This window comes from Triticum urartu, chromosome 7 (genome assembly GCF_003073215.2).
Source record: "Triticum urartu cultivar G1812 chromosome 7, Tu2.1, whole genome shotgun sequence".
Lineage (NCBI taxonomy): Eukaryota > Viridiplantae > Streptophyta > Magnoliopsida > Poales > Poaceae > Triticum > Triticum urartu.
Genome location: NC_053028.1, coordinates 61,674,907 through 61,700,157, shown reverse-complemented (window position 1 = coordinate 61,700,157; position 25,251 = coordinate 61,674,907). Strand labels below are relative to the sequence as shown.

At 46.6% G+C, this 25,251-nt stretch overlaps 3 protein-coding genes and 1 pseudogene across 4 annotated transcripts; 2 read left to right on the top strand and 2 right to left on the bottom strand.

Annotated features, from left to right (window-relative positions):
- The first annotated feature begins 368 nt into the window (after positions 1-368).
- LOC125526154 lies at positions 369-507 on the top strand (annotated as a pseudogene).
- A 2,158-nt stretch (positions 508-2,665) lies between these two features.
- LOC125518352 (protein argonaute 10-like) lies at positions 2,666-14,175 on the top strand (the record flags this gene model as incomplete). Its single annotated transcript, XM_048683227.1, has 7 exons — positions 2,666-2,835; positions 2,927-2,986; positions 3,061-3,124; positions 3,207-3,340; positions 12,335-12,410; positions 12,499-12,593; positions 14,013-14,175. Coding segments are annotated over 7 exons (762 nt in total), but the record flags the coding sequence as incomplete, so codon positions are not given.
- Positions 14,176-16,698: 2,523 nt separating this feature from the next.
- On the bottom strand, positions 16,699-17,363 carry LOC125523414 (histone H3.2). Its single transcript, XM_048688446.1, has one exon. It carries the CDS (start codon positions 17,268-17,270, stop codon positions 16,860-16,862), a length of 411 nt encoding a protein of 136 aa, XP_048544403.1. The 5' UTR covers positions 17,271-17,363; the 3' UTR covers positions 16,699-16,859.
- Positions 17,364-21,499: 4,136 nt separating this feature from the next.
- On the bottom strand, positions 21,500-24,453 carry LOC125518392 (cysteine synthase-like). 2 transcript variants are annotated; one of them, XM_048683251.1, is made up of 8 exons: positions 24,272-24,453; positions 23,976-24,196; positions 23,750-23,877; positions 23,229-23,431; positions 22,955-23,080; positions 22,702-22,860; positions 21,973-22,166; positions 21,500-21,794 (listed from the first exon to the last, which is right to left on the bottom strand). In XM_048683251.1, the coding sequence occupies exons 2-8, from the start codon at positions 24,081-24,083 to the stop codon at positions 21,669-21,671; spliced, it is 1,044 nt and encodes a 347-aa protein (XP_048539208.1). In that variant the 5' UTR covers positions 24,084-24,196; positions 24,272-24,453; the 3' UTR covers positions 21,500-21,668. The 2 variants fall into 2 exon arrangements, with proteins under 2 accessions (XP_048539208.1, XP_048539207.1); XM_048683250.1 differs by having other exon boundaries at positions 23,976-24,296.
- Between the last annotated feature and the right edge of the window lie 798 nt (positions 24,454-25,251).

The window sequence follows — 25,251 nt, the reverse complement described above, 5'->3', positions numbered from 1 at the left end:
GGGAGCCGGCCTATATGGGTACCTTGATGAAACTACTCCCGAGCCCTCCAGGACAATTACAGCAAAAAATTCTAAAGGAAAGGAACAGATCATTCTGAATCCTGCCTACACCCTTGGTTGATCCAAGACCAGCGGATTGTAGCCTATCTGCTGAGGCACTTCTTCAAAGAAATCTTCGTGCAAGTTGCCTCGATGGAGACATCCCGTGCATCTGGAAAGCCCTCTCCGCCATGTTTGCTGCTCAATCCAAATCCCGTGCAAACAACATCAGAATCTCTCTGACCAATACCCACAAAGGTTCTGAATCTGTTGCTACTTATTTTGCTTCTATGAGATCGCTTTCAGATTAACTTGCAGCAGCAGGGAGGCCCGGCGGAGAAGAGGAGCTGCTCTCCTTCATCATTGCGGGGCTAGATATGGACTATCAACCCATCATATCAGCACTGTACGTCCGCACTGAGTCTGTCTCCATTGATGAGTTGTTCTCAATGGTGGCGAACTTCGATCAGCAGGTCAAACTCTTCCATGGTTCTGGAGCTGGAGGCTTCAAATCTTTGGCCAACATGGCTGCAAGGAACCGTCGTGGTGGCGGCAAGGGCAACAGTCGTGGCTCGCCTAAGAGCATCTCTAGCCGTTGGCCCCCTAGGGGGCTCGAAAAATCACCGCTTGGGGGCGACCCCGCGCTAAAATCGGCTTGGGACCGATCGGGTTCCCAGCCGCCGGCCCCAGGATCGCCCCAGAAGGCGTTTTAAGAAAATGAAAATAAATTCTGATATCATTCGGCAAACGGGCATAAACTTCGGTGACTTGAACAGTTTTTTACATAGCAAACTTAAACTTACTTAAAAAAAAGAAAGGCCGCGACTACAGGAAGAACTCACTGAACTCGGCGAAGTCGCCGCCGTCGTCGTCCTTCTCCTCCTTCACGCGGCCGCCCCGGCTGGACCCCTGCCCGGATTCGCCCTGGCGGACCGGTGGCGGCGGTGCGTCGTCGTCGCTATCGTAGATAACGATGACGCCTTCCTCGTCGCGGCCACGGCGTCGAGCGGCAATCTCCTCTAGGGCGCGGCGCTGGCGGTCCAGCTCCAGTCACGCCCAGTCCTCCCGCACCCACTTCATGGTTGCGGCATCGTCGAACCCCGCCTCCATCTTGACGGCAGCGAGCCCCGGCACCCTCTTCGGCTTGACGAGGTGGGGAGGAGCCGAGGAGGAGGCGCGCCCGCCCTCGTTGATGACGATGCCGACGTTGCGGGTGTGCCGGCTGTGCGGAGTCTCCGCGGGCTCGGCCTTGACGATGTACAGCGCCGGCGAGCCGGAGGAGTGGGAGGGGGAGGAAGAGGAGCCGGTCCTCCTCGGCATCCATTGGCCGCCGCTCCGGCGGGGGCCGGGGCCGCAGGGTATGTGAACGGCGGCTCATTGCCGCCCTCGAGGTGCTCGAGGACGACGTGGAGCGTGCAGCTGGAGGCGCCCCACCACAGGCGGCGGTCGTCGCTGTTCTTGGTCCCCCGCACCACCGGTGCGTTGTTGGTGTAGGCCAGCCGCTCCGCCTGCCGGCACTCGAAGTAGGCCGCCCACGCCTGGTGGTTGTCGGCGGCGTACTCCGGGCGGGCCCGCTGCTCCTCCGTCAGCGACGCCCGCGCACGCTCGGCCTCTGCGTCGAAGTAGTCGGGGCGCGTGACGTCGGGCATCGGGGGCACGGGGACTCCCCTGGCGCTGAGCCTCCATCGCCTCGGTGCGCGCATGCCGGGAGGCGTCGGGATGTTCGCTTCATGCAGGAGGTGGGTTTCCCACTCGTGCAGCGAGCGGCGGCCGAAGCCATTGGCCACCGCCCCGTCGCCGGGGAACCTCTCTTCCATCTCTGCGGCGGCGGAAAGAGTTCGGCGGCGGCAGCTGAGCACGGGGAGAGAGAGGGTTGCGGGCAGGTGCGTCTTCGGCGAGGGAGGTGCTGCTTATATAGCGGCCCGGAGGGCGGCGTTGTGTGTACGCGTGGCGGGAGGGGGCGCGTCGCCGCACCGCGCCGCCCGTGAGGAATCAATGGAAGGCTGACCGGCGGCAGACTTGGTATTGATTTCTTGCGGAAAACGAGGCATTGTGAGGACGACGAGGAGTGGGTCGCTGACTCGGCGGGCCTGCCTTTCGTTCGCGCCAAAACCATTTGCCCCGACGCCCTCGGGCGCCCCAGCGCGTCGGGTTCGAACTGGGTCCGTCAGCGCCAGTTTCGGGTCAAACCGACGAAAAATGGGCTCCTGGGAGCGCGACTGGGCCGGTTTTTGGACGCCGATGCCGAAAAGCCCTTGGGGGAGCGGCTGGAGATGCTCTAACCAATGGTGGTGGCGGGTATCGCAGCGGTGGCAGCAACAACAACAGTGGCAGCGGCAACCACGTCAACTAGAACAAGAACGGCGGCGCTGGTGGTGCCTTCTACAACAACAACAACAACAACAACAACGGTGGCCGCGGTCAGCACTACAACAACAACAACAATCACAGGCGTCCCTTCTACAACAACAATCAGGGGCGTCAACGTGGCTACTGTGGTGGCTACGGTGGTAATTATGGCGGTGACAACAACTTTCAAGGTTATGATGAGTATAAAAGGAAATGTCGAATTTGTAAAAAAAAACTAACCACATAGCAAAAGATTGTCTATGGCGCTATGTAATTACTATCTTTAACAATTTCACGTTTTGTGAAGGTTGTAGCTTCTCAAGACTGGCCGGAGGTCACCAAGTATGTTGGATCAGTCCGGCCACAAGCCCATCGTGAAGAGATTATACAGTGTCTCTTTAACAAAAATGACTGTAAAAGTGGATGTATACCTGGCGGAATGATCAAGTATGATCTTACCCTTCTTAAATGTATGAATATTACATTATTACATGATACGTCTATGTGCATGCATGAAACTACCATAAACTATCCAGAGAACACTCATTTCTTTCATGAGGGCGACTGGACATATACCTGGGAGGATCATATTCTACAGGTGTTGGTCTTGATTTTTAGCTATGTTTCCTTTGCTCTTTTGATTGTATTTTTTATAGTTCTATAATTTTTTAGGGATGTTGTAAGCAAAGAAAAGCTCAATCAGGTTCTTGAGCATGAACTTTCTGCCATTAAAAGGGTGACTTTCATGTCTACATTAGTTTCTGCGATTAAATTTCATTTTGTTTTGCTGACTTGACATTTTTGGAAAATAAATTTAGGCATGTGCTTCGGTGGATCCAATTTATAATCCACAAGTTACCATTATTATGGTTCAGAAACGTCATCACACATGTTTGTTTTCTGATAACTATGGCACTGCAAGAACAGTTTACCGAAGTGGAAATGTATTGCCTGGTTCGTTCTTGCATACCAAGTTTTTTTTGCAGGAGAAATACTTGCATTACTCAATCAAAGAGTTATTACAGTCCTTACGAACAATCTCCAAAACATCCGGCGGACCAGACCCAAACCAGGTCATCGTCCTGCCATGAATTCTACCAAAACTAGCCAAGCTATCACTAGCTTTATTTTGTGAACGAAAGACATGAGTAACACAAGTATGTCTAAGAGTCATGAGAAATTTAATCTCATTTACCACCGAAGCATAGACAGATCGATCAGGAGCCACACTGGAGATCAGAGAAATTGCCACCGCCGAGTCCATCTCAATAGCTACAGGAAGTCCAGAACGTTGTATAGCAAGGGACAGTCCCTCCATACACGCGCATAATTCTGATTCCAGTTCATCCCTGCAATAAAATAGAGACCTGCAGGCTGAAAAAATGATGTCACCCTGTGCATTCCTGAGTATCATACCCGCACCAGCCCCGTCGCCTGAAATATAAGAGCCGTCCGTATTGAGTTTCACCCATCCAACAATAGGTGGTTTCCATTTTAAAACTGGTGCTGAAGCACATGGCACACTGGGCCGGTCATAAGATATGACAGTTTTCCCTTTCACCGGATCAACCTGAGTATTTAACTTGATGCCGATCAAGGAGTCCAAATAGCTCTGAAGAAATCTTACTGAAGCATCCATGGGCGGAACTGGTTTATTGTGAACCAGCTCATTACGAACATGCCAAATCCTCCATAGGGTCATGAGCATCATACTTCGTTCTATATCAATGAGCGGAGCTAAAGCATGTAGGAGCCATTCTTTCCCATTGTTGCACACGGACTCAATGGTCGGCATTTTCCAAACCATGGACATGGATAAGTATAGATCACGACCGAACTGGCAGCGCATAAACGGGTGATAATTATCCTCCTCCTCAACCGCACACACCGGGCAGTACCTAATGGTTTCCAGACCAATTTTATGTTTGTTCCTCCAAGTCGGCAATGAATCAGTAGCCAAACGCCATGCAAAATTCCGGACTGCAGGAGGAACATCACACTTCCAGATATACTCCCAACACTTGCGGCTTCCTGATGGTACAGAGCTAGAAGAAGCCATGCTCGAACCATAAGCCTCTTCAAAAGCGAAGTGATAAGCACTTTTAACTGTAAACATACCAAATTTTCCAGGACCCCAGGCAATAACATCTTCCTCACCTCTAGGGCTCGCCCTAATTTTTAGGATCTCATACACATCGGCCGTAACCAAAAACTGATTGAGAAGCCCCACATTCCATGAACCATTCTCATTTAACAAGCCTGATACATAGCGGATCCGGCAAGTACCTCGCTGGGAGATTGGCTTGAAAGAAAAAGGCCTTGGTAGCCAGTTATCCCTCCAAACTCTAATACTCCTGCCGTTACCAACCCGCCACACTATCCTTTTCTTCAACAAGTCTAATCCATGACTGATTGCTTGCCAAGATGAGGAGGCATTACCCAAAAAAACTGTGTCTAAAATATTTCCTTCCGGATAGTATCTTGATTTGAGCAGCTGAGCACATAAACTATCTGGTCGAGTTACTAGCCGCCAAGCTTAACGAGCCAGCAGGGCTTGATTGAACAACCTGAAATCACGAAAGCCCACACCTCCCCTGTCCTTGGATAGCAGTAGATGTGGCCAGCCTTTCCAGTGTACCGTTCTTTTGCCCTTAGCTGATCCCCAATAAAAATTCCTCACCATTCTCATGAGGTCATCACAAATTGAGAAGGATAGCTTGAAAACCCCCATGATATACGTGGGGAGGGCCTGGGCAACTGACTTGATTAAAACTTCCCTACCTGGCATTGCCAAATGCCCATCACCCCACTGAACCAATCGTTTGGTGAGGCTTGTTTGTAAATTCTGAAACTTGCCCTTCGATAGTCGTCCATCCGGTGTAGGTAGACCCGGATACCTCTCCTCAAACACCAAACTCGTTACCCCCAACACATCTCGGACCTGATTTTGAATCATAATTGGGCACGCCCCACCGAAAAACATTGAACATTTACTGTAATTTAGGCTTTGTCCCGTGGCTGAACCGTATGTGTTCAAAGCTGCTCTAACATTCTCAGCCTGGGCACTAGAAGCTTCGAAAAATAATAAGGTGTCATCCGCAAACAAAAGATGCGAGATTCCCAGAGCTCTTCTACAAATTCTGACAGGAATGATACTACCTGTCGACGCCTTATTCTTCAGTATAGCTGACAGTCCATCGGCAATAAAGAGAAACATGAATGGTGATAGTGGATCACCTTGCCGAAGCCCTCGCGACGGTGCAAACGAATCCAAGGGGGTTCCATTTAATTTACAGAGTATCTCACCGATGTGACACACGTCATTATCCAGTCAATCCATCGTTGAGAGAAACCCACCTTTTGCATCACTTACCTCGAGAAAATCCAATCCACCCTATCATAAGCCTTTGACAGATCAAGTTTATAAGCACAGAAACTTTTTGTGGGATCCTTTTTTTGCTTGATGTAATGAATACATTAAAAGGCAACAAGTGCATTGCCAGTGATCATCCTCCCTGGGATAAACGCACTTTTTTTTGACAGAAAGACTGTAAGGAAACCCCTACAGTATAATTGGTGCAACAAACCCAAATTGCAAGTATCATGCCTTGAACCTAGGTGGGTGGGAAGGCATCAACCCCTTCCCACCACTAGGCTATGCCTTAGTCTGCGGGATAAATGCACTTTGTTCCTCCGAGATAAGGTTATCCATCAACGGACATAGACGGTTCACCAGACATTTGGAAATAACCTTGTAAATTACATTACATAGACTTATTGGCCTGTAATCAGATAACTTTGAGGGGTTAGCAATTTTAGGAATAAAGACAATGCAAGTGGAGTTTACCCCCTCCGGCATAATTCCTGTATGAAAAAAGTCATTCACTGCCGCCACAACACCCTCCTTTAAGGTACTCCAATTACGTTGAAAAAACCTTGCTGAAAATCCATCAGGTCCCGCCTTTAAGGGTCCAATCTGAACCAAGGCATCCGAAATTTCTTTCTCCAAAAAGGGTGCACAAAGTTTAACATTGTCCTCCTCCGTTACCTTCACCTCGAGAAGGTCTGTCACCAGGGAGGCATCAAGCGACCCATCAGCAGAGAACATATTTTGAAAATACTCATTTGTAAGTTTGCCCATGGCTGCAAAATCTGAGTGTACCGTATCCACACTGTCAGTTAACTGATGGATCTTATTCTTCCTAACCCTCCAAACAGCTTTACTTTGGAAGAATTTGGTGTTACGATCACCCTCTCTGAGCCATGAAATTCTTGATCATTGTAACCATAGCATCTCCTCTTGATATAAGAGCTCATTCATCCTGTCAGTCACCATTCTAATATCTTGCATGTCCGCATTCATATTCATTAGCTCCTCTAGCTGCATTCGTGACTTAGCAAGTTCACGTGTAACATTGCCAAACTTCCTGCTCCACACGCCTAGGGAGACCATGGTTTTTGTCAAAGCGTTCCTTAGCTGAGACAAGTTCTGGACAACACCTACAGCTTCCCACGCCTCCTTTATAACTTCTGGTAGGGTCGAATCTCTTTCCCAGAAGACCTCGTAACGACGGTTGCGCCCAACAGTAGGTCCTGGATCGGCCTCGCCCTTTAGCACTAGAGCGACGTGATCTGAACACGGCGATGGGACGTGCGTTACAGAAGCAAATGCAAAAAGATTTCTCCATGCATTGTTTGCCACCGCACGATCTAATCTTACTTTGACATTACCGGCGCCACTACATTTATTGTCATAAGTGAAAGGCACACCTTTGAAACCCAAATCGACCAGGCCGCATATTTCCAGAGCATCTCGGAACGCCAACATTTGCTGCTCCAACCTGGGAGAAGCCGACATATGCTCGAAATTCCAAAGAGCCTCGTTAAAGTCCCCGATAACTAACCACGGCAGGTCATTAATATTTTTCAGATTCTGAAGCTTCGTCCACATCATATGTTTGTTTTCAACCCTTGGCTCCCCATAAACACAAGTAATTCTCCATTGTGCAGTCTCACCGTGCACCTGCACCAGAACCTCAATATGGCGCTCATCTTTATCCAGAACCACAACGTCATAAGATGCCAGTATAATGCAAGACCACCACTCATACCAATGCTATCCACACCACAAAAGCCTTTCAGACCCAAACGGTTCCTGTATCTTCTCATCTTAGTTTCTTTTTGCCTTGTTTCACACAAAAACACCAACATGGGGAGATGCGACTCGCACAAAGTCGCAAGCTCTTGAACTGTCCGGGTATTCCCCCCTCCCGGCAGTTCCAACTTATGCAATTCATTGAAGGAAATTGCCCTAGAGGCAATAATAAAGTTGTTATTTATATTTCTTTATATCATGATAAATATTTTTTTTGAGCATCAGATGATAAATGTGTATTATTCATGCTAGAATTGTATTAACCGGAAACTTAGTACATGTGTGAATACATAGACAAACAGAGTGTCACTACTATGCCTCTACTTGACTAGCTCGTTGAATCAAAGATGGTTAAGTTTCCTAACCATAGACATGAGTTGTCATTTGATTAACGGGATCACATCATTAGAGAATGATGTGATTGACTTGACCCATTCCGTTAGCTTAGCACTTGATCGTTTATTATATTGTTATTGCTTTCTTCATGACTTATACATGTTCCTATGACTATGAGATTATGCAACTCCCGAATACCGGAGGAACACTTAGTGTGCTACCAAACGTCACAACGTAACTGGGTGATTATAAAGGTGCTCTACATGTGTCTCCGATGGTACTTGTTGAGTTGGCATAGATCAAGATTAGGATTTGTCACTCCTATTGTCGGAGAGGTATCTCTGGGCCCTCTCGGTAATGCACATCACTATAAGCCTTGCAAGCAATGTGACTAATGAGTTAGTTGCGGGATGATGCATTACGGAACGAGTAAAGAGACTTGCCGGTAACGAGATTGAACTAGGTATTGAGATACCGACGATCGAATCTCGAGCAAGTAACATACCGATGACAAAGGGAACAACGTATGTTGTTATGCGGTTTGACCGATAAAAATCTTCGTAGAATATGTGGGAGCCAATATGAACATCCAGGTTCCGCTATTGGTTATTTACCGGAGACATGTATCGGTCATGTCTACATAGTTCTCGAACCCGTAGGGTCCGCATGCTTAACGTTCGGTGACGATCAGTATTATGAGTTTATGTGTTTTGATGTACTGAAGGTAGTTCAGAGTCCCGGATTTGATCACGGACATGACAAGGAGTCTCCAAATGGTCGAGACATAAAGATTGATATATTGGATGACTATATTCGGACACCGGATGAGTTCCGGGGGTCACCAGATAATTATCAGTGTCGGGGGGTTATCGGAACCCCCGGGAGGCTAATGGGCCAACATGGGCCTTGTGAGAAAGAGAGAGAGAGGAGTGGGCCATAGGTCTGTCCGCCCCCCTCCCCCCCTTGAGGAGTCTGTAAGTGCATCTAGTGCCACCCCTAGTTGGTTTTGGAGTATTGACGACAAACCTAGTTGAGGGACTAATGTGTTTGTGAGAATTGCAGGATAACACAGGTAGAAGTCCCTCATTGATTCGGTTTTCCTACCAGAGATGACCCCTAAAATGTATGAATACACTGAAGTCAGAGGTGGTATGTGAAGACATTCACATTGAAGACTATGATAAGAGAAGACATCGCGTGAAGACTTAGCAGTTTCGTCGTTCTGTGTTTTTCTTTGTTGAGTCATAGGAACCACTGTACTGTTAAGTGGGGTCCAAGAGAACCAGTCAGAATGACTGAAGTGATGCTTAGCCAAAATCCTATGTCTTCGAGTGAAGACTATGAGAGCAAATCTTGTTCAGAGTTGGATAAGTCAGCTTTGCTTGTAGTCCAAGTAAAGTTGTCGTGTGTGTTTGAAATCTGACCATTGGAACACGTGTCAGTTCCTTAGTGACCAAGGGTCATTTCGGACAAATCAGGTCGGGTTGCCTAGTGGCTATAAATAGCCCACCCCCTACAACCATAAACTGTTGGCTGCTCAGAGTTAGAGTACGGCTTTTGTCGTTTGAGAGCAACTCACCTCGAAGCCTTTGAGAGAGAATTCCTTGCGAGGATAAAGCCCTAAACACCCAGAGTCAAAGAGTGTTAGGCACCACTTAAGTCTTCCTGTCTGTGTGATCTAAAGACTTATTACACTTGAGGACCGTGAATCCTCCAGCCGGTTAGGCGTCGCGTTCTGAGCATCCAAGAGTCATTGTGGATCGCCGGTGAACGAAGTCTGTGAAGGTTTGGAAGTCTACCTTGAAGACTTACCAGAGTGATTGGGCGAGGACTGGGTGTCCTTAGCTTAAGGGGAATAAGGTGAAGACGAGGTCTTCTGAGTTGAATCTCAGCCTCCCTAACCAGACATACAGTTGTCACAGCAACTGGAACTGGTCCAACAAATCATTGTCTTCAACGAGTCATTGGTTTCATCCTTCCCTTCCCTTTACTTACTGTTGGTCCTTGTGAAGTCATTGTATGATTGCATTATCTTTTGTCTTCACTGAGTGACTGCTTGTTCTGATTGGCTTCACAATATCTTCCTACCTGATCTTTACTGCCTAGCTACTATTAGTCATTGTGCTTTCACTTTATTGAATACTTGACTATGGTTTGCCTAGTGTAGTCTATCTTCCGCTGCATGGTAATAGGTTTATTTCTATCGTTTGTCTTCGAAACTTCCATGTTTTGAAGACTTTCATAAAAATCGCCTATTCACCCCCGCTCTAGTCGATCACTAGCACTTTCAGAGTCTGAATTGGACAAGGAGGGGGGCAGCGCCCCCTGTTTCCCTCCCTCTCTCCCTCTCCTTCCTTCCCCCTTCCTCCTCCTAGTTGGACTAGGAAAGGGGGAGTCCTACTCCTACTAGGAGGAGGACTCCTCCCCTCCTTGGCGTGCCCAAGGGCCGGCCGGCCTCTCCCCTTCCTCCTTTAGATACGGGGGTAGGGGCACCCTAGAACACAACAACACACATTGTCTTAGCCATGTGTGGTGCCCCCCTCCACCATAATCCATCTCGGTCATATCGTTGCAGTGCTTAGACGAAGCCCTGCACCGGTAGCTTCATCATCACCGTCATCACGCCATCGTGCTGACGAAGCTCTCCCTCGACACTCAGCTGGATCGAGAGTTCGTGGGACGTCATCGAGCCGAACGCGTGCAGATCGCGGAGGTGCCGTACTTTCGGTACTAGGATCGGTCGGATCGTGAAGACGTACGACTACATCAATCGCGTTGTCATAACGCTTCCGCTTACGGTCTACGAGGGTACGTGGACTACACTCTCCCCTCTCGTTGCTACGCCCAATGAAATTACTACGTTCCCCAACATTCATTGGGATCGGCGGTCCTCCAGCATGGAGGCCGCCTCATTTGGAATATCCATGTCAACTTCATTATCACCATCACCTTGCTTCCTTCTCTTTACAATGGGATCTTTGCCAGGAGTGGACGCAGACGTTTCTACCACCGGCTCAACAGATGTTCCCCTGTTCTCAATCAGCAGTACAGTGCCCGCAACTTTTCCTGCCATATTAGGTACTGGTTGGCCCCTTACACTGATGCTACCATCACCCGCAATCAATCTCTTACGTGCAGATCGGCCATTTTCGGTCATGGCTCCCATATTACCCTGATTCAGGTCCATCATTGTGGAACCCGCAGTGTCTTCTGCACCTCCACTTCTACCACTAGTCGAGAGCGTCCTACCTCCTCTATCACTTCGTCCTCCGCCTCCCCTCCTACCCCCTCTACTACCACCACCTAATCCTCCTCTTCCCGAATTAGTCCAGCCTCCTCAACCTCCCCTCGCACCACTACTAACAGGCTCAGAGCTCCAATGCAGCCACTCCCCCCACTCACATGAACTCGGATCATGAATTCCATCCCCACACTTTTCCACCACATGCCCCATGCATCCACAAAAGAAACAAAAGTCTGGAGGTTTTTCATAGTACATCGGGTACTTCTTCCTCTCCTTCAAAGTGATTGGAACAAATCTTACCAGAGGTATATTCACATTGACAAATACACGAACCCTCAAGTAACTAGATGGATTGATCTTTCCTTCATTGACAACCACCGTGAAGGGGAGGTTCTCCTACCTTCTTAGATACTTTCTCCGCCAACTCCTTCCTTGTCAGCCCATCCGGTAAGCCCTTTACTCTTACCCATAGTGGATACATATTTAGCGAGTAATCTGACACATTGGTGAGGCCATCATATTCCACAATCACCACTGGATCCCTTCGGAACTGCCACGGTCCTCCTTCCATAACGCGCTTCCAATCTCCTAAGCAGTGACACTAGGCCAAGAACAAATTGGAGCCTTTGGTGTTGAAAGTAACCTGTTGCGCACACGTCCATGCATTCCTCATAGAATTTAACAGTGTTGCATGACTGAATGGCCGCAGTGTATGAACCCTAAAGAGAGACAGCCATCAAACCTCCTTTATCAGTTCTTCTACCTCCCCTGATAGGTCTAGATCCTCCTCTTCATCTCCATGTAGATTAAGGCCCTCAAAGGCATCCTCCAAATTCGTATCTTGACCAAAGTGATCCCAATCTAACTCCTCTTCATCCTCACGATCTTCCATCGAATCCTTCCCCTTCTCCTCGTCCCCGTGACCCACAGGCTTCGCGGGACTCGTTGAGGTATGCCCGGTGCTTACATCCTGCTTCTCCCTTGCTACCTCCGTCCGCAGGTCTTCCTTCCCGACTCCAGCTCCCCCCGAACTCCCTGAGAATTCCATGTCCCCGTCAGCTGACGAGAGATAACACTCAAGAACCAAAGAACGTCGATCGCTTCAGCAAACGGCGAAGAAATTCACGTTGATATGGTGGACTTGCATACCAAGTTAACCTAATCATAAACACAGAATCTTGAAATCAGTGTTAATTGTCCATCCCATCTCAGGGTACTGTGGTTGATAGAGAAATATGCCATCCCACCGACTTTGACTTTTACTTGTGTAGCCATGCTGGCACTAAGGTTGGTTATTCTCATTATATACAAATAAAATTCACATTGGATATTTTTACCTATGATGTATTGTTTGATATTTCTTTAAATATCCCAGGGAGTTAGCCGGCCTGTACGCTATCATGTTCTGTGGGACGAGAATAGCTTTACGGCTAATGCTATCCAAAATCTCACAAACCATCTATGCTCCTCTTCTGGGGAGAATAACACTCTTCTGGGAGGCTCCCCCTCCCCCTTGCGTCGCCTCCTCCTGGGCGACGCCAGGGGTCCACAAACCCTAGCACCGCAAGCCTCTCCCTCCCCCTTCTTCTGCCGCCGCTGCCGCCGGCGTAGGCCGCGGTGGCGGCGGGCCCGGTACCGAAGGCACCTGGGCGGGTGGATGCGGCGAGATCTCATCTGAGACTGCAGGGGCAACTCCTCTCGTGGGATCCGAAGGCGGCGGCTAGGGCGGCAAACCCATGTCGTGCGGCGGTGGCCGAAGCACCATAAGCCGGCGGAGCGGCGGCCCTGCGATGGATGGCGGCGGTGGCAGCGCCCCATCCGGCGAGGTGGCTGATCTGTGCGGAGATGGTGACGATGGCGACTGCGGATCCAACACCCCGATCGGATCTGCCGCGGGATGGCCTTCCGCCGACCGACGGCGCATGGAGGGACCGGTGAGGAGATGACGGATCTCCGTCGGATTACCGACGACGGTGTTCGTCTTCGTGGAGAGGCTCCGCTCGGTTCCAGCCAGCCGCGAGATCGAGACGACGTGGCTTCCAGTGAAAACCGCGTCTGACTGCGGTCATGGCGGACGATAGCGGCGTCTCGGACGTCGTTCCCTTCTCGAGGCATCGTCGTTGCAAGTCACGTCAATCTGATCGGGAGGTTCCAGGGGAAACCCCAGATTTGGGTCTACCGGATCGGACGATGATGACGTTTTCGATGTCGTTCTCCCTCCTGGGGGCATCGTTTTGAAGCAAGTGATGGTTGGAGGGGACAAGAGGAGGAGCGGCGTGGCATCTGACACATCGACAACGGCGGGTCTCAGCGGCATGGAGCAGCAGGGTCTCGCTAGTGGGCGTGTGATGATGGACGAGCGCAGGATGGTGGCGTTGTCTGGCGTCGTGGTGGCGTTGACGGCAGCTAGACCAAGTAAAGTAGATGCAGCAATACAACACTAAAGATATATTGGTGGCAAGTGGTTGCGGCAGCCTCATACTCGGCAGGCGTCTTGGTTGAGGAGTGCGCCGGACTGGTGGGTGCCCCATACCCGGCAGGTGTTCTGGCTGGGACCTCATGTCTTAGATGTTAGGTTTGGCTGCGAGGTCTGTTTGGTATTAGGCCCAGACTATCAGCATCCCTTCATCAACTGGATAGAAGTAGCGACAGATGTTGTCTAGACGGTGGCTTTAGTCTTACTGTTGTATGACTTTGTAATGTCTTGTGTGAATAACTAAAAAAGTGGTTGCATGCATCGCCCAGATGCAGAGGCCGGGGGTCCTCCTCCATTTCTAAAAAAATAAAAATAAAAAACCATCTATGCTACACGTAATATATCCTATCAACATCATATATGTGCATATCAAGTTTCAAGCATTGAACTCACTGCCGTACCTGATGTTGCAGGTACGCGAGGTGTACCTCCTCTGTTTCTGTAGTGCCTTCGGTCTACTACGCCCATCTTTTGGCATCCCGTGCTCGGCTTTATACCAAACCAGGGGATACAGGCGAGCTGTCATTCCCTGAGATCAAAGACAATGTGAAAAACAGTGGCATGTTCTTCTGCTAAAGCGTGGGTGCAGCTTTCCAAGTGTTTGGGGAGGAGTCGGAGAAATGAACAATTGTTATTGAGCTTCTTCTGAAATGTACTTGTTTTACTTTGAAGATCAATACTTACATTTGAAAGCCAATGGTTCATTTGTTTTCATAGCAGTGAACCAAAAAATCTGGGACTCCTTTAGCTGAAAAAAGGTATAACGACACATCAGAATGGTAACCTCTAAGAGCAATTGTAAACTATGAATTTATACCATCTGAATCTCCCCCCTCGGCATCCTTTTCAAAGGCAGGGTTCAACTCCATTTACAGTATCATACCTCTGAAAGCAGGCAAAACAACAGAACAATTTACACATAAGGAAATGGACCGATGTATCTTCGCACATATTCACCTGAAACGTTATAAATCATGAAGAGTAAGCATACCTCTGTTTACAATGGTTCATACAGCCTCTGGTACTTAGCTTCAAAGGCAGTGCTTTCTTCAAAAAAATTGCCAATCTCATCATGTTGGCTCTGAATTATTACACGGATGAATGTTGGATGATGGTTCTCTGAGGCAGCCAAAAATCACGGAATAAAGTGGGACTTTTATTTGCAACATCAATCTACTGATCTAACAAATATGGATGGACTTTGATTCCCCAAATCCCCATGTATAATTGATAAGATATAGAACAAACTGGAAACAATAAGATGAGAGGTTGAGTGCACAAAAAAAAATCTAGGAAATAGGGACAGTATGAATCATGTAGCTTGTCTGAAGTTGGGCCAAACAAAGTCAGTTATACATGCTAACAACAAAAAATGCCAACAGAGTTTGAGAATCGTTCCATCCTGCAGCTTAACCTGGCAAGCCTTATAGTTGTAAAACAAACTGACGAACATAAATGAAACTTTTACTCTTTAGCAAGCCTCACAAAATACAACAGCTTGGATCACTCTTTACCATGCGCCTTGCGGCAAGACATTACTCATGTCCAGGTCACATGAAAAGTTTCGTGCATCTAATTCTAAAGCTGTAAGCAAACATGGCAGCAGCATATATAGAATATAAAGTCTCTATTCAGTGTTGAATCCCCAAAATATTTTTTCAGTTCATAACTCATGCACTAACTTATTTTTTATTTGCCCTGGCTCTTGTACAGAAACAGCACTAGCAGGATACGCTATCGGTAACAAGTTGTAGCAACATGTAAACTAATATTGCAAAATATAGCAAGGGAAAGATGGATGGTATTAAGAGAGATAATTTCAACTTATGTTCCTTTGACTAGGCAAAATCCATACATAGGACCCAAATCCATGCACTGCTGGTAAAGTAATGAACAAGAAATGGTTTCTGAACATTCCCATAGATGCCTGAACTGAAACAGAGCTGATTGTCCACCGTATATCTCTATAGAACTGCTAGTGCAGAGAAGCAGTTGTCGCACAGCAAAGACCAACAAAAATGGATACGAGAAGTTCACCTTGGTGATATCAGAGGTAAAGTGCACCTGGCAATGTTTTTAACAGTAGGAATCCACCCTCCTCGTCGTGGCATCCTGCCCCCGAGCTCTGCTGCTATTGGCTTCTCTGAGTCGCAGGTACATAATTTTCCTTAAGGAAAAAAGAAACTGAATATCACAGCCGCCAAACAAACTATAACAGAGCAGACCGACAGAATCACCAAATCAAAGCAACAATGTTAAACCAAAATATAACAGTGCTCAGTACCATATGTACAACATTAGTTTAGGTCATGTGTTTTTCATCATCTGGTTAGCAGGAGATGACAAAAAAAATTACGCCGCAAACAAATGAGAGCACAGGACTATTTGCATCATAAGAACTGAACTTTCCATTGCCACTTCATGTCAGCGTCACAACGCATGAAAGATCACCAGACAGCAAGCATCATATCAACACTACAGAGGCACCCAGCACACATCATATTCAGAAAAAAAAAATATTTTCCACTGCTGATCCTTTGACTAGACAAAATCCATACCCAGGACCCAAATCCATGCACTGCTAGTAAAGTTATGAACAAGCAATTGTTTCTGAACATTCCCATAGATGCCTAAACTGACAGAGATTCGATTGCCACTGTATATCTCTATAGAACTGCACAGCAAGGACAAACAAAATTGGATACAACAAGTTCACCTTGGTAATAATATCAGACAGTGTGCTCGTGTTCATTGCCATATGCACCCGGCAATGGTTTCAACAGATCAGGAACCCATTTCATCTCCTTCTCATCCTGCCCCAAGCAGCCAAGCCCTCTTGCCTTCTCCTGAGTCACAGGTAGAAAATGGAATGACAATCTGCCTTGCATAGTGTACAAAATTACCTGATAGGAAGAAGACAACTGAATCTCGCAGCAACCAAGAAGAAATAACAGAGCACACCAAATCCAAGCGACAATGTTAAATCAATTACACCATGCACTAATTCAGGCCATGTGTTTTTCAATCATCCAATTAGCAGGACATGATACAAACAATTAAGCAGCAAAGAAATGACCCCCATGGGACAAAACTGCATCAGAAGATAACTGAACTTTTCATTGCCATTTCGTTTCAGCATCACACTACATCAGGAAAGATCACCAGAGACGAGATGAAAGATCATATCAACACTACATGGGAACCAACCCAGCACACGCCCTTACAACCAGATCGCAAGACACGAACTGCTACGGCCAAACCTAGGCGCGCTCCCCGCGGATGCGGCGGGCGAGCTGGATGTCCTTGGGCATGATGGTGACGCGCTTGGCGTGGATGGCGCACAGGTTGGTGTCCTCGAAGAGCCCCACCAGGTACGCCTCGGCGGCCTCCTGCAGGGCGGAGACGGCGGAGCTCTGGAACCTGAGGTCGGTCTTGAAGTCCTGCGCGATCTCCCGGACGAGGCGCTGGAAGGGGAGCTTGCGGATGAGCAGCTCCGTGCTCTTCTGGTACTTGCGGATCTCCCGGAGCGCGACGGTGCCGGGGCGGAAGCGGTGGGGCTTCTTGACGCCGCCGGTGGCCGGGGCCGACTTGCGCGCCGCCTTGGTGGCCAGCTGCTTCCTCGGCGCCTTGCCGCCGGTGGACTTGCGCGCCGTCTGCTTCGTGCGGGCCATCGGAGCGGGGGGGGTGGAGGAGGCTAGGGTTTGAGTGGGGGTGCTTCGCCGGCGTGGGATTTGGGCTGTGGTGTGGTGTGGTGACTGGTGTGGTGGGGAAGGCGCTGGGATTAAATAGATAGGGGAGAAGAGGGATGGGCGCGGGTCGGGGAAATTTTGGGGGCAGAAGGCGCGGGCTGGAGGAGGGAGATGATGTTTGGGGCGTTGGATCGGAGGGAGGTGGACGGCTGGGATCGGGTTTCGGGGTGGGCACGCGGATCGTGGGGGGCGATCCGTGTGCTGGGGGTTGGCGTGACGTGATTGGCTGGGGTGAGGTGTGTTGTGAAGTGGATCCGTGGGTGGGGGTAAAAATGCACATACGAATTTTGATTCGAAGGAACTTCATGCGAACTTTGCAATGTTTGTATCCTTGTAATTTTCTAAAATGCTTTCTTTTGGAGGCATTTTTTATCCACTCAAGCCTCTTTATACATTTTTTTTTGTTTTTTGTGACATCAAATACTCAAAATTCCTTGGGTTCACTAATCTAGTACTAGGGTTCAATATGACATGGCACTTCGATCTTTGTATTTTTCATATTCCTACATTTTGAAAATTTTGCGGATCAAAGGGACCCTACATTGTTCTTTCTTAGAGTATCCAAAGATACATTTCCTCTTTGCATGCAAATGTGTTTTTTTTCTAGTTTATAAAATTCATGACCACTTGGAAGACGTGAACAATTACACATTGTACGAGTTAAGCGTCCCGTGCTTCGTCATGGAAAAATAAGTGCATGTATAGGAATGACATGCTCGGTTCCAGAATACCAAACGGTTGTCTTTCGTTCTATACTCTCTATTTATTGGCTGTTAAGTAACGAAAATTCAGACAAAGACAGTCATGTCCCATCCTTCATGTGGTAGTTGCAAAACATGTATTTCGAAATTCCAACGAAGAGAGAAAATATAGTATATCATCATCTCAATATAGGTTTTCGTCCCTTTTACAAATAAAGACACATCCTAACCATTCTGAGTGTTAACGACAAATGAGCAAGATGATCTACGCTAACAAACACCATGAGTGAACTACTAGACGTTGGCAGCATGATGCCAGACAAAAGTATAGGAGAGGTCGTACCACCATAAGACACTGCGACAGTCCATTAACACATGCCACTTGAAAGAAACCACAAAATTACATCACAACAGCTCCACGAAACTGTTGCCGAAGAGGATCCTTTGCCATCTGTCTCAGACCGAGGAGCGTCAACCCTACCGGCTAGAAGAAAGAACCGAGAGACGAACAACGTCACGTATAAAAACATCATCGTCGAGCGCTGAGACGAGAGGTGGATGTCGTCACTCGACAAATGACAGGAGGACGTCGTCACCCAGATGGACTCAAGACACCGGGTCCACCACTCCAAGGGACCCAAGGCGAAGGTTCCATGACCGCATATCTGGATCAAGATCTGGCCACCAACATCAGCAGCAACCTCACCGAGATCAACCGCCACAACACAACTCACCATACACATGACCAAGAGGCACCGCTAGCACCACTGCAGTGATGCTCATCTCAGACTCAGTCATCCAACCAACCCCCCAGACTCGCCACTCCGACATCCACAAACCCAAGCCCCACTCCACCAAGTATTCGCCATAAACCACTGAAGGAACGGGTGGGAAGGCACCTCTTTCTACCCCTCAAGAAGGCCCCGTCACATGGTGCTACTTGTGATAAGCGTTGGGATTTTCTCGACGATGAAGAGTGAAGTAGTCCCTAGTTAAGAACCAAGGTTTATCGAACCAATAAGAGATCCACGCAAACAACTTTTAGCAGTACCTACACACACACAAACAAATACTTTCACTCAACACGGGCAAGAGGGTTGTCAATCTTCTTGTACTCGTTAATTGTAAGGATTAATTTTGATAGTGGGAGATATATAAATTGCAAAACTAAATAAAAAGTAAATAAATTACAACAAGGTATTTAGGATTTTAGCAATGTGATTTAAATGGACCCGGGGGGCATAGCTTTCACTAGAGACATCTCTCTCAAGAACATAGCAACGGTGGGTACACAAATTACTGTTGGAAAATTGATAGAAAAGCACACAATTATGATATTATTCATGGCACGATCAGTACATAGGCATTACACCCATGGCAAGTAGATCAAAATGATTATGCATCTACTACTATTACTCCACTTTGAGAACGCTTTTATGCTTGCCTCGCTATGTATTAAGTTGGGTTGCGCAGCACAGGGTCGGCCAGTGGGCTGTGGTAAGTTCTCTCCACCTTTCCTATTTTGTTTTATGTTTTCTATTTTTGTTGTCCTGTTTTGATTTAGTTCAGAGACCAAACCATTTTCATAAATTCTGGAACTTTTTGTGGGGACTATCTGAATTATTCTAGTGGCCCTCACCAAGTCTCAAAATTACTGGAGCTATAGTAATGCTAAACTAAGCGTGAGTGTAGAATAGTTTATTCTACACCCTAGTAACGGTACATACAAAATGTAGTAATGCAATATATAAAATATAGTATTTTTTCTGAAAATGTAGTAAATTACAAACATGGATAGTAGAAAAAATATTTTCAAAATTACTACATTTCGTACATTGTTTTACTAGATTTTGTATATAGCGTTACTAGGAGTGTAGAATAAGCTATTCTACACTCACGCTTAGAATAGCGTAACCTTGGGTCACGTTATTCGTCACCCTGGGTGAGGAATAGTTATTTTTCACCCCCTCTCTATTTTGACATCAATGCAATGTATTTTTACGTTTCGTAAATTTTGTCTTATTTCATATATAAAAAGAGAACGTAAGAAAATATGTACTCGCCGTAAAAAATATTTTATGTTATGTAAAATTACGAATGTAAGTACATAATGTAAGAGCATCTATTTGCTAGCACCATTTATGGTTAGGGCTTCACCTTTTCGCCTTAAACATGAACAATTTTGAAGGGCATTTTGGATTCGTTGAAAATATTTTTATTTTGATCCTAGTTGAATTTCATTTGGTGCTAGGGTTTATCAATCCCCATTTCAAATTCATTTGAATTTAAACATGATGATTATGCAATAACAAGCAATGACTAAGCTAGGGATGTGACAAACGCACGACCAGTTTCCAAAATAATAGGCATATGTAGGGTCATACTGATATAGAGACCGTCAAGGCAAGCCCTAAGCACTGCTTCATCCACAACAGTGCACCGTCCAATATAATCCCACGTTGAGATAATAACGTCTCTAACCGAATTCCTGGACACTACTCTTACACTGGCGGCCTTAGTACTCTCCACAAAGCAGGCATCAACATTAGTCCTAATGCAATCAGAAGGAGGGGGTTTCCACTCCACATGAAACCTAGAAGCCGAGGGCGGCTGCCTCAACTCATCCACCACCCCTTTCCCTTTTAAAGAAACCAACTCTTCACTCATGCGACAGGAGGAAAAGGACAGTTATCCACAAAATTAGCAGAGCTTTACTAATAAATAAATCAATCCTCAAATGCCAAGCTCTCCGGAACAAGAACAAAATTTGCTCACGCAGTGAAGAACCGAGTTGATCCAATAGAAGCAATAAAATGTTTTCCCGCAGTCAGTGTCATCTACTTGGCATGGAATTACGCATGGACTGGATCTGTTGAAAAATGGTATTATTTGGAGGGTGGTTGATGGTTCGAGTATAAATATGTGGAGGGACAATTGGCTATCCAGATCCCCTGGTCTTAGAATTTCAGCAAAGAAAAATAGAACTAGGCTCAAGTGGGTATCTGGTTTATTTTGTCCAGGATCTTTATTTGTTTACTCTGTATAGTTACGAAGATAAGTCTAGAGAATTGAAGTGGCACTTAGTTCATTCAGTATGAGGCTACCGTTAATATCCTTTATGTCCATTATGAAGGGATGACCGCTAGTTTCCAAGATTGAAAATGGTGTTTCACGAAGAAACATTCATAATATTGTAGCACCAAATCATACTAACAAATCACGTTGTAAATGCTTTTATCCCACATGGGTGGCGGCACAGTCTACGGATAGCCCTCCACCCCCTCGTCTTAGGCATGCTTTTGGTCCCATATGACCTTGTTATTGCTGGTGTTTTTTTTATTTTGTTGTCGTGTGTATATCCTAATCATGCAGGGGCCGGATGTATGCTAATTATGCTCTGTATAGCTAATTGAAAAATATATGTTCTTTCTTAGTGACGCTGTGGCATGATTATCTAGTAACACATTCCTGGGCATTCATTCAGTGACTAATAACAATTCATGATCCCTTGCAGCCTTGAAGGTAAACTCCGTAGGAATGTTGTCCACTGCAACACATTAAGGTAACCGACTACATATACCCTTCACATACAACTCTTTCGAGTTTATAAGATGTGAGATCAAAAGGTCATGGCAATACACTCTTCTCTTACAGCTGCAAAGAGGTCCGAGTTCATGTATCTCTCGCCCCCGCTCGGGAACATGGTCACAATCATCTTCCCCTTGTTCTCTTCTCTCGCTGCAACCTGAAGATACATTGACTTGGAAGAGTTGTTAAATATGAAAGAAGTAAAGTCAAGAGAACCGAAAACGAAGTTAATAGCCCATTTTTTTTATTTATTTAAATGCAAAGAAAAACTGAAACCATGTTTCTCCATTTTCCATTAATACAAAAAAAGGTCGAATTAGATATGAGATGTGAACCTTCAAGCAAGCTGCCAGGTTTGCCCCAGAAGATATGCCCACAAGCAGGCCTTCTTCCATTGCCAACCTCCTCGCATTCACCATTGCGTCCTCGGTGGTCACGGTGACCGTTTCATCAATGACCGAGGTGTCCAAGATCTCAGGTAAGAATCCTGGTCCTATTCCCTGGATTTTATGTTTTCCTGGTTCCCCACCTGAACAATACCAACACGTAAGTCAACAGAGTGTCACTGTCACTAATGGAGCAATCTGAAGCAATGGCACACAATCTGAAGCAATCGTGTAGCCAGAGAATTATCTGGACCGCATGTTTCAATCAATCATGAAGATACGATGAAAGCGTGACACATTGATACTTATCTGCTGCCTAACAAATGAAAGCATCCTTTCAAGATGACAAGTGAAACATTTTCTCAAAAAAAAAAAAGATGACAACGAGTGGAACTAATGGACTGACAACTAAGCAGCAAGCAGAGCTACAACTGCACAAAGAAAAGTACTCCATTCTGTAACGTTTTTTTTAGGATATTCTGCAACAAATATAAGATACCAAATCATTTTGCAGATTCTCTATAGTAAATATCATTTCAATTAAAAGTATGGTACTTTGAAGTATAAAAGCACTACAAAATATTTATCTAACCTTAATTAGCCATTACTGATGATTTCCAAGGGATACGTGGTAAGCACTCCATCAGTTTTGAAGTTCAACATCAGATTTTTTATTACCTGAAATAACTGAACTCTCTGTAGGTTCCACACAAATGATCTTCACATTTGGGTTTTGCATCTTCAGATACTTTCCGACACCAGATACCGTGCCTCCTGAGCCTGAACCAGCAACAAATATGTCCACCTTGCCAGCAGTATCCTTCCAAATCTCAGGTCCTGAAAACAGCATAAATCTTCTTTTGTAAAAACAGATCAAAAGAAAGTACTCCTTTCTTCTGAATATCATAGGTCAAGTCATCTTGGACAGTACCAGTCATTCTGATGTGTGCATCAGGATTTGCTGGATTTGAGAACTGATCAAGAACGTGTACATTCGGTAATTCTTTCTTGAGCTGTTCGACCTTGTCGGTTATTCCTGGGAACCCAAGTGTTGGATCTGTCATGTGGTTACACAAAAGAAACAAGGTTACAGATACAAACCACAGCGGTTGCAAGGAAAATCAATCAGACCTAATCAAGCAAGCAAACATCTGTGCTTCCTTGAGCCAGGAAGCAACTATGCTGATGCTATCTATCTATCTCACCAGTTATGAACAACTCAGCACCCATGTATCTCAACAAGATCTGCTTATCAAGCGAGTATTGGCCCGGCATCACCGCGACGAACCTGTAGCCTTTGCTTAGGGCAATCAGAACCAATCCCAGGCCCAAATTACCGCTGGTCGGCTCGACTAGAGTCGTGACACCTGGTGAAATCAGCCCTTTCTCTTCAGCATCCTCGATCATCCTGAAGAAAACATGAAGAGATAGCACAACATAAGCTCATAGTTTCCCAGCACTTGCAAGATCAATTCTGGGAAGTGCAAGAAGATATTCTTGAAATCACCACCTTATCACACCAATCCCTACAGCCAAACAATGAAAATGATGGTTTACACTTTACAGGAAGCCTTAATCTTAGCATAAGTGGAAATTTAGCTCCTTTTAGCCCCCGTTGACTTTTCACAAATTGCTCAACTAGCAGAAATGAAACTAGCTCTGTAAACTGATACCATCCCAAGATTTGTAAAAGTGAACGAGCCTGGTTAGAACGAGCTAACAGTACCTGAGAGCGCTGCGGTCCTTGACGGAGCAGAGGGGCTGATAGGCCTCGATCTTGCCGACGATGCGCGCACCCACCCCCTCCTTCCCGGCGATCCGCCTCAGCTCGATCAGCGGCGTCCACCCTATCAGCTGAACCAAACCAACCGCTCCGCATGAGCCTCCCCTAAATCCCAGCCCACCTCAACCTCCGTCAGAGTCGATGTACAGGGGAAGGGGTCGAGGCTTGCCTGGGTGACGTCGGACGCGATGTGCTCGTCCTGCCCGGTCCCGCCGTCCTGGAGCAAGGAAGGGACCCCTCTCCTGCCAGTCCCGTCCGCCCCCTCCCCCGTCGCCATGGATGAAGCTGCTGCTGCTGCGCCGCGGGCGGCGCTCCCCTGTTTCTTGGCTTCTCGCGGGAGCGAAGAGACAGGGCAGCTAGCTAGCGCAGACAACAACTCATGAATTGGTCCTGCAAATCGCCAAATTGGTGGTACTCAAGGATCAAGGAGGAGACAGGGGAGTATTTGTTTTTGAGCTTTGGTACCTGGACCTGCGCAGACCAGTCTCCGCTCCGCTCCGACCCCATGGTTGTTAATTTAAAGATCAAGAATGTGTCCTTTTTTTGCCGCCATTTGGCCCCCCGTTGCATCTGCGTACCAACCCAATCCTATCCAGTTGACTGTTCACCGGAGAACGAGGGATTTTCTGTCCAGTGTCAGGCTTTGTGATAGCTACCGAGTCGCAACCTCAGAGCATGTGGACAATGCAGGTGCTTAAGACAAATGCTCATGTACAATGATTGATAAGGCTGCCTTAATCTTAGTCTAGATAAGATAATAAAACGTGATGTACAATGGATTATTTTTAGTCTTGTCTCCAATAACTAGATATCCATAAATATGTGGTGAGATAATTGTTGCTAAGAGATCATCTCTTAATTAAGAGAAGGCAAATCTTTTTTTATGTTTTCTCTCTCTTCCACCTCACCAATTATCCTATGTGACACTGCTAAGATAGCACCATTGTATATGCCATAAAACATCTATTTTTTTCTTTCATTTTTGACATGTCATATTCATCGGGTGTTTGGAGAGAGAGAGAGAGTTTTTTTAGGGAAGAGAGAGAGTGTGTGTGTTTATTTGTTGCTTCCCATCGATCAAAGTACTCCTATTCTAAACCGGCGTCACACCCAGGTGCTTAGAGCATCTCCAACGACAAACCAATAAATTGAAGAACGAGGTCTTTAGAAAATTTTCCGATTTCACAGCAGACCAAAACCTGGAGAGTAGAAATTAGACTTCTTTCTTCTCCACTCCATGACTGATATCCAAACAAACCATGACATGATAATTTAGTGATCTAAACAATATTATATTTAACAAGTTTTGCCCGGCTCCGGTGAGGGAGGGGCGATGACGGCGGCGCATCTTCGGCTCGTTTCAGTGTGTGTAGTCGTCTCTAGATGGTCTACGGATTTGGATGTAATTTTTATTATTTTTAGTGTTTATTGTACCGCAATGATTG